Source organism: Mya arenaria, chromosome 11, assembly GCF_026914265.1.
Source record: "Mya arenaria isolate MELC-2E11 chromosome 11, ASM2691426v1".
Classification (NCBI taxonomy): Eukaryota; Metazoa; Mollusca; class Bivalvia; order Myida; family Myidae; genus Mya; species Mya arenaria.
The window spans coordinates 36826757-36837070 of NC_069132.1; the positions used below are offsets into that span (position 1 = coordinate 36826757).

Sequence of the window (10314 nt, forward strand, 5' to 3'; positions counted from 1 at the left end):
ATAAGCAGACGATTATGTTTCGATTCTGCAGACGACAACTGGAATCTAGCATTATCTGGATTAATAAATCTAAGGAGAAATATAATGAGCTTAAGTTTCAAACCAGCGTCCACATTGGCACGTGAGAATGAAACGCGTTCAAGTGTTGATAGTCTGCCGCCACCATATGAAGAAGCTCCGGTAAGCGCTCCATGGTTTTTATTCGTAAATCAATTCAATTCAATTCAATCTTCAAAATTCCTCTTATTATAGAATATAGAAGATAATAATGTGGAGCAAAAGAAATCAACATGTTTATATTTCAAACTTGCGTCGCACGTAGGCAATACAATTCTTAAATATTCTCTTCGTCAACGCTATCTTTTACAAAGATAAACCGAGTATGCACGTAAGAAAAACAAAAATAAACGAAAATAAGAGAAAGGACTGGAAAAAAGACACAGAAAGAAGTTAGATATATAGATATCTTTTATTCCTCCAAGTTGGATAATTTAAATGAATAATATTGAATATATAATGTTAACAATGTTTCAGAAAAAAGGAGAAACGAATTTGGGATATATTGAGCATTCTGGAGAAGATGTGGTGAGTGTTTTTATCAAATTATAAATTATAATTATAAAGTATTTAATAAAAACAATCCCAGAATTATGCTTTATTTGTTATATTCAGTAAACATATCAACCCTTATGATTTATAATAATAATAATAATAATAATAATAATAATAATAATAATAATAATAATAATAATAATAATAATAATAATTAAAAATAACAATAATGATAATACTAATAACAATGATAATAATAATTTATAAAAAAGGAATTATACTAACACTAATACTAATACTCATCATCATCATCATCATCATCATCATCATCATCATCATCATCATCATCATCATCATTATCGTCTTCGTCATCGTCGTCGTCAGCATCATTATCATATACCACCACAACCACCCTACCAGTACCACTATCACCACCATCACCACCACCACCATCACTACCGCTACCGCAACCACTACCACTACCACTACCACTGCCACTACTACTACTACTACTACTACTACTACTACTACTACTACTACTACTACTACTACTACTACTACTACTACTACTACTACTACTACTACTACTTCTACTGCTGCTGCTTCTGAAGATGGTGATTTTCCTCTTTTCCAGAATTATCAGTCGTCATTCAAAACCGTGTTTTATAAAAAATAATGAAATTGGATCAATACTTTGATATTTATAAAATGCATAAAATAATGTCGGTTATAAAACACACGGAAGTATTAGACCTTACTGATTAATGTCAATAATGTGTGTAAAACGGAATTTAAAAAGTTAAAGGGATGAGCGGGTGTCAACAAGTTTAAGCGTTTATCAAGTGTCCATGTTGGGTTAGATTTTTTTCTTTTATTGACTGGGCCTAAAAAAATAAATTGTTTGGTAAGGGTTACATCCTTTTAAAAAATAGGTAGGGTAGGTAGGTTTTTTATTTATTTTTATTTTTTTATTAGGATTTATATAAGAATGTCATTTTCATCATTGGAGAATGGTGTTAAAGTTATCGTCTATATAAGCATTTAAGGTTTTAAACTACACATTGAAAAGCAATTAAAAAAGATTTTTTTTTATTATTTTTTTTTTATTTATTTTTTTTTTTTTTATTTTTTATTTTTTTTTTGTCAAACTGACTATAAAAATGGTAGGGTCGGCGCCTATTCCGTAGGTAGGGTCGGGAAACCCGAACCAAATGTATTTTTTTTAGGCCCTGTCGGATTGTTGCCGGAAAAAACACACTGACCCTCCTCCAATGCATTCTCGTACACCCGAGTGATGATGCTGTGCGTACCACATTTATCATTTAGATTTATCATTATCAAACCTCTGATGAATGAGAATGCCTCCAATAAGTTTGTTTTGTTGTTCCGCTGGCCAAGTACACCAATTTCGCTTCAGATTGTAACAGTGGATGACCCGGGGTACCAGAGGGGTCTCAAACCGGAACCGGAAGCGGAGGAGGAGGATCCATGGAAGATCTCCAAAGTCTATGTCAAGGTCGTCCCCTGGGGAGGTACGTCCAAGCTAGTTTATACTAATTTATTTCAGTTCGAGTGTGTAAACAGTTATGGGCGAATCATGGATAGAAGAAACCAGGCCGCAATTTCTCGAAACATCTTAAGCCAATCATACTCCCGGTCCCTTATCACAGGATTAAGCTAAGGCCTAAAAAAAAACATTTGGTTCGGGTTTCCCGACCCTACCTACGGAATAGGCGCCGACCCTACCATTTTTATAGTCAGTTTGAAAAAAAAAAATAAAAAAAAAAATTAAATAAAAAAAAATAATCTTTTTTTAATTGCTTTTCAATATGTAGGTTAAAACCTTAAATGCTTATATAGAAGAATATTTTAACACCATTCTCCAATGATGAAAATGACATTCTTATATAAATCCTAATAAAAAAAATAATAAAAATAAAATAAAAAACCTACCTACCCTACCTATTTTTGAAAAGGATGTAACCCTAACCAAACAATTTATTTTTTAGGCCTAAGCTCATGGTTTTTGTTTTTGGTATAATTTTTGTGATGTTAACATGGTTTTCGGACGTTAATAAGGAAGTTATCTTTATGATATTAATCACAATAAACCATTTATTGTTTAGTAAAATAATATTAAGTAGCAGATTTGGATGAATGAAATAAGCTACTTTAATATATAAACGCTTAAGAAATTTTGTGAAATTTGGGCCAGTGCTGATGTCCTTTTTGAGATCTTCTGGTGGAGCTAGAACACATTACCTTCTGGCGAGGAATTATAGTCGGTGATGTTCCGATGATCGATTATAATCGAAAATGGATTGGTTGGGCCTAAAATCGTCGACAGTCGATTGTATCTGGTTAAAATCGAGCAACGATTTTTTTTTTAAATAATGAAAAAAAAAAAAGTAAGTGTTCAGATGTTATATTTAACAAATGGCTGATGAAAGCCACAATGAGCAAGAACATAAACTATTTTTTTTTATACAACAGCACTTAATAACTTCAATCATAGACATAATGTATATGCAAAAAAAAAACGATTGTACTATCGATAATCAGTTTCTTGAGTGGAAACTATCGATAGTAAAATTGGAGCCGATTCTCAAGACTAATTATAGTATAATACCATAAAATATCGTCGTGTTGTTTGACGGTAAAGCCCAGCAACTATGAAAACAGCTAAATAATTTTATGTGTTGACCTTTGTTTTAAAACATTATTTTATGGATTTCCCCTTACAGAGTTGACGACATGTGGGAAGGTTAAGCGTGTCACGTGGGACTATTTCGGCAAGCTGGTCGTGCTGACGGGCCTCTTATACTTGTTCATCTGCTCACTCGACTTTCTTAGCAATGCTTTCAAACTCATCGGAGGTGGGACCCTTTTATATTTGTTTATTTTAAGCTTGTTTTTTTGTGACTGTCGGAAAAACGTATATCAGTCACTTGTAAGAGATAGAGATAATTGTCAGTACTCTACTTTTTAACTAGAAATTTGATTTAATAATAATTCAAGCAAATATAAACTATAAAATGAGAGATAAATGTTCAAAAAAAATTATTGATCATTCAATTTGGCGATCGTTTTAACAATTTCGCTTGCATTTGATCACTTGTCTTTATTACACTCAAACCCCGTTGGCTCGAACTCCAGGGGCCGGCGAAAATACCTCGAGCCTCGGAAACTTCGACCCAAGCTGGAATGCTTACCCTCAGTATAAAGAAATCGGTCCTTTCTATCCAGTTCGAGCCAATGAGAAATTCGAGCCAAGTTCGAGAAAACGGGGTTCGACTGTATATATATTTCCAATGATTACAGGAAGAGCCGCGGGTGAGATATTCAAACAAAGCGAACTACTTTCCAACCCCGTTACGGGCCTCATGATTGGTATCCTAGCAACGGTTCTCTTCCAATCCTCGTCGACGACTACTTCCATCGTTGTTAGCATGGTGGCTGCGAAAAGTAAGTGAAATTCATCTGGCCAAGGAAAAGTTGCTATATTTGTTGACATTCATAGAGTTTGGTTCAAATTAAACTCCCATTGAATCATGTTTGCTTTTTAGTACGTTTGCGGGTTTCTTTTCCTTAAATTCGCTTTATAAAAATGAAATATCAGTGTGCGTATACTACGTGATAAATTACGTCATATATGCTACGTCGGAAGGCAACATTTTCCTTAAAATAAAGACTTAAATCAAAGATAACTTTTCTTTTAAGTACTGTTACACAATTTTAAATAAAACAAAGGGCAGTCTATGCCACTTAAAGAGCCTCGCCTTCGTTTTATTTCCGAAGTTTGAAAAGGTGATTAATCATTAAACACTTCGACAAACCTGTTTCCAAAATAATGTTTTGACAGTGCTCTGTCAGACGGCCGTATTGTAAAAAGGTTTGTCGAAGTGTTTTAAGAAACTAAACTCTCAATCAAACTCTAGTAAAATACAGAAGGCGGGGCTCCGTAAGCGGTGTAGACTGCGCTATGTTCCATTTAAACTGGTGAATAAATTTATCACGTGGTATACACACACTGAATATACTCATTTCAGTCATACCGGTACGGAACGCCATTCCTATGGTGATGGGAGCTAACATCGGTACCTCAGTTACCAACACGATCGTGTCCATCGGCCAGATCACCAACAAGGGCGACTTCCGGCGCGCATTCGCGGGAGCCACCGTCCACGACATGTTCAACTGGCTCACCGTATTGGTACTACTGCCGCTTGAAGCTGCCACTTGTAAGTTCCATATGCCTTTAATCATTAAAATAAGGACGATGCCCTGAGCTCCAAGGTGAAAGTTTTTAAGGAAAAACAAAACACTTAAAAGTATATTTTATAAATTCGTAATTTGTTGGTGATTCACGTGAACATTTATCACGGATTTGGTTTCTGTAACACGTTGTTAGTTATTGTTATGCTCTAAATTGGCATCTAAATACGACCCAAGTTCAATTTTGAACCATTACTGTCCAGATACAAGGACCCTAGCTACTTCAATAAAGACTTCTAAGTTGTAAACATTACTCAGCTTAAGATTGATCGTCTGGGGCACCCGTTCAGTTACAGGCAGAATTCATGCTATAAATGTACTTACGATATTTTTTTATTGAAACGCAGATTGCGCCAATCTGGAAATTTATGATCGAACGGCTTCAGTTAGGCTTTTCGAACTTGATTAAAACGATGCCCTGATTTATTAGTTTCGGCAAAGGGGAGTTTTTTTTATATCTACAGTTTAAGTGAAATGGAGTTGGATGTAAAATCATCTTTACTGTATATTTCAGCGTACTTGTTTCATTTGAGTGACGCGATTGTGCGCAGCATGCATCTGTCAACGAACGAAGGAGCGGACAGAGAGTTCCTCAAGAAACTCACCCATCCTTTCACCAAACTCGTCGTTCAGGTGAGCCTTGAAGGTTTCTCATCATATAACTTCGCTCCTTAGACTTCGTCCCATCGATCCTTCGCCTTTGTACTTTCGCGTCTTCGTTTTCGTGTCTTCGATCCTTCGCCTTCGTCCCGTCGCTCCTTCGCATTCGCCCCTTCGCTCTTTCGCCTTTGTACCTCGCTACATCGCCTTCGTGTCTTCTCTCCTTCGCCTGTGTACTTCGCTCCTTCGCTCCTTACCCTTCGTGTCTTCTCTCCTTTGCCTGTGTGCTTCGCTCATTCGCTCTTTAGCCTTCGTGTCTTCTCTCCATTGCCTGTGTGCTTCGCTCCTTCGCTCCTTAGCCTTCGTGCCTTCTCTCCATCGCCTGTGTGCTTCGCTCCTTCGCTCCTTAGCCTTCGTGTCTTCTCTCCTTCGCCTGTCTGTTTCGCTCCTTCGCTCCTTAGCCTTCGTGTCTTCTCTCCTTCGCCTGTCTGTTTCGCTCCTTCGCTCCTTAGCCTTCGTGTCTTCTCTCCTTCGCATGTGTGCTTCACTCCTTCGCTCCTTAGCATTCGTGTCTTCGCTCCTTCGCCTGTGTGTTTCACTCCTTCGCTCCTTAGCCTTCGTGTCTTCGCTCCATCGTCTTCGTGTCTTAGCTCTCGTATTTGTACTTTCGCTCCTTCGCCTTTGTACTTTTGCTCCTTCGCCTCTGTACTTCGCTCAATCGCCTTCGTGTCTTCGCTCCTATGCCTCTGTACTCCGCTCCATCGCCTTCATTTTTTCGCTCCTTCGCCTTCGTGTCTTCGCTCCTTCGCCTTTAAATTTTCGCTCCTTCGCCTTTGTACTTTCGCTCCTTCGCCTTTGTACTTAGCTCATTCGCCTTCGTGTCCTACCTCCTTCGCCTTTGTACTTCGCTCTTTCACCTTCGTATCTTTGCTCATTGCCTTTGTACTTCGCTCCTGTGTCTTTGTTCAACGCTCCTTCGCCTTTGCGCCTTTGCTCCTTCGAATTTGTACTTCGCTCCTTTGCCTTCGCGTCTTCGCTCCTACGCATTTGTACTTCACTCCTTCGCCCTTGTACTTCGCTCCTTTGCCTTTGCGTCTTCGCTCCTTAACACGGGATAAGACTGCCTCCCGATAAACACAAATAGAAAATAACAAATTTCTTAGTTACTAGTATGACGCGACTGTCTCTATGAGCAACCGTGCATGATTGAACCGCTCAATAAACCTCTTAAAAACAACTAATGACGCAATGGTTAAAGAAAATATTTAAGAAGTCTCTTAAACAAGGCAATATCCCGTCCATTCTCAACGCTGTGTGACCATTCTAGATGTCATTTATCGCAGGTTTCGTGGCATTATGGGTACAAAATGACTCCTTTGGCGAATATCCCGTCAACCGTTGGGGTAAAATTCTTCCATTGACTTCAAAAATTAATTATATAATGCAGCCATTATAGGGCGCGGGCAGACCTCTGTGAATTAGAAACATAAACAACACGCCGTCTTTCCTTCAGGTGGACAAGAAAGTAATTGAAGACATCGCCCACGGTCGTGAGACAGCTAACGCAACAATGATTAAACACTGCTGTAGGTCGGGAACCCGGTCTGTTACCCTGTGGAACTCCTCAGCTGACTACAACACCACGGCTTCCTGGTATTTCAACTACACCGCCGAGGAGAAAGTCTGTGAAGAGAAATGTAAGTCGTTTGGCGTTGTTTTTTTAAGTTTATAAAAAAAATCAACCTAGTTGTAAAGTGACCTTTATTTGATATTAGACACATTCAAGTTTTTATGTGTTGTAGAAACCAGTTTTGATGTCCGACCAGAAATGTAATTTGATTTGACTAACTATTATAAACATCATTCGCGGTTTCCGTTAAATTAAAGCAAGTCTAAGCCCTCCTATAACCTTTTTAAATTTTTTTATCAGCAACCGTTACCTCACAAAAATGCGGTCAATGTCATTTTCAGGTAATTTCCTATTCGAAAGCGCATCCAATACCCTGAGTGAGACGACCATTGGAATCATTCTTCTCGTGATAGCGCTTGTCATCCTCTGTGCGTGTCTCATCGGCATCGTCAAGACGCTTAACTCGCTCCTGCAGGGTAAAGTCGCTTTGATCATCAAGAAATTCGTGAACGCCGATTTCCCCGGAGTCATGGGGTATTTTACAGGATATCTTGCGATTCTGATTGGCACAGGACTTACAATTCTCGTCCAATCAAGTTCCGTTTTTACCTCAGCGCTAACGCCATTGGTTGGAATCGGTGTTATCGAAATTGAGCGAATGTATCCGCTTACCCTTGGTGCCAATATTGGAACTACAACTACCGCCATTTTGGCTGCCCTCGCACAAAGCGCAGACGATATTGAAAACGCTCTTCAAATTTCATTTTGCCATCTATTTTTCAACCTTTCGGGTATACTCATGTTCTTCCCAATCCCAAAATCACGGTTTCCAATCGCGATGGCCAAGTTCCTTGGCAACCAAACCGCCAAATACCGCTGGTTTGCTGTGGTATATCTAATCCTTGTGTTCTTCATTTTACCAGCTGCAGTTTTTGGACTCTCAGTGGTGAGCTGGATAGCAATGGCGGCTGTTTTCGGACCTCTACTACTTTTGTTTATTATAATAGGGGTAATAAAGGTTATACAGAATAAAGCCCCTGGATGCTTACCAGTTGTTCTCAGAGATTGGAAATTCTTGCCCAAATGGCTTCGTTCGCTGGAACCTGCTGACCGTGTCATTCAGAAGGTTGTCAGATTCCTGCCTTGCTGTAGAGCCTGTTGTAAGCAAGAAGCAAACAAAAACTCGAGCGAAGTAATTAAGTCACCAATGGACTCGACCAATTTGTAACTAGAAAAATGCAACTAATCAAACTCATTCCGTTATAGGTGTCTTTCATGTTCGACATTTGTTAAAGGGACTAGACACCAGATGAAACAATTGCAAGAAAAAAACATTGTCAAAAACTTCATATTAAATTGACATCGTTGTGTACAGCGCATTGAATTTTACTTACTGGTGGATCACATCGCTTTCGAAGTTTCGACACATGCATCTTTCGCAGTTTTTGCGCATTTTTCCAATTTTTAATTTACTGTGAATGTCTACTGCGTAAATCCCAGTAAGTTTAAAAATAGAGTCGCTATATTTATCTGTACTCATAAACAGATATGATTTAAACTGGGAACCATTTTGCGCTTTTATAACACGGTGAAACTCAGATGAGATAGCAAAATGAGTGTTGTGTGTTTTATTTTAATCATGTAAAATGATTAATTAGTGGCCTCCTACGCGCTCTCCTTGACAAATTTAGGTTTAATTTGAGTATATACTATATTTGCCGATTTTTTTACCATCTGGTGTCTAGTCCCTTTAATGTGGTAAGCTGACAATAACCACAGAATCATGTTGTTGACAAGCCGGTCTTGCTCAATTAAATTTTAAAGATCTGTGATTTTTCATATTTTAACATATTTCTGTTCCATTGTTGTACATTTATATTCTTGCCATACATGTTGTAAATAATTTATATATTTTTACATAATAATTGTGAATAAAGTGTGTATATAAGATCATTGTGAATTTTGTAAAAAAAAAATCATTTTGAATATGATACATGTACATGTATATATAGCATTATTCCATACCTAGTACGCGTGGTAGAAAGCACATGTATAGAGAGTGTTTGCTTAAATATACAGACAAAAGAAAAAGCTTTTGCCAATATTGTTCCTTGAATGGTGTTTGTTTGAAATTAAAGCTGGAACAACAAAAGTCATTCGATATTAAAACAATGAATGTCGTGCTGGCGTGACAAGCGAAAAATGACATTCAAAAAAAATATGCCGCACCCACTAAACCAAACTTCTTATGAACATGTCTGGTAAGACATTCTGACGGAACAAACGACATTCAATATTCAATGAATGAATGCCTTACTGGCACATCGACAAATGACATTCGACATGCAATTTCTTCAGAAATAAATTAAAAGTTTGAATGTCGTTCTGGCTTGATAAACGACATTTGACATTAAACAGATGAATGTCGTGCTGGTTCGACGAGGGACACTCAACATTTACTTTCTTCAGAAATCATTAAGTTTGAATGTCGTGTTTGGGCAACAAACGACATTTCGACATTAAACACAATTTTGATGAACGTCATAAAATTTAAAAGTTCAGTGTTTAACCTGAATGGAGTGCGAAAGATTTAAACATATTGCATATTGAAAAGCATACAGGTAAAGCACTTGAAAACGAACCTCAAATGGGACCAAGTAGCCGAATGCCGAAACAGGAACAGTTAAACCAGACGTAATTAACATTGTATTCAAACATGTCAGCCGCCTTTTTAGTATCATATTGCCGAGGAATTTCGACGAAAAATGTAATATTATAAAGAACTAAACTGCGAAAATCGAATTATCCCCGAGTTCAAATCAGATTTTACGATTATACGATATGAAATACCCGCGGGGCAAACTTGCCAGACATCCAGACATGGGGTAAATAAGTGCCCGTGGGTAGAAGTTCTCAGAGGGTAATTTTGGGTAACATGCACATAGTTGCCTCAGGGAAAAATCTGGTTATATAAACGGGGCTTATAATGTGTGCGGCAATGACACTGAGTAATTAATCTGCATGGGACGTATCATAATGTCATTTTCGCGACACTTCAAACATTAATTGTGTACTTAGTTCTTTCAAATTCACTCTAGCAAATCAAAGTCACAGCTCGTACATGAATTCATATATAAGTTGATAGTTGATTAACATTTTTCTGTAACAGAGTGCATTGAGTGTTAACGATTAAGACATTGTGTACGTATATCTTTATTACTATTCAAACATTGTTTTCAGCCATAATCTTTGAATAC

General features: G+C 37.7%; 1 protein-coding gene across 1 annotated transcript; it reads left to right on the plus strand.

The window, feature by feature from the left end:
- Positions 1–9010, plus strand: LOC128207434 (sodium-dependent phosphate transport protein 2B-like). The gene is made up of 9 exons (XM_052910345.1): positions 1–180; positions 535–585; positions 1970–2084; positions 3297–3428; positions 3874–4017; positions 4602–4793; positions 5342–5460; positions 6941–7124; positions 7399–9010. Exons 1-9 carry the CDS (start codon positions 85–87, stop codon positions 8283–8285), a joined length of 1920 nt encoding a protein of 639 aa, XP_052766305.1. The 5' UTR covers positions 1–84; the 3' UTR covers positions 8286–9010.
- Positions 9011–10314: the final 1304 nt, after the last annotated feature.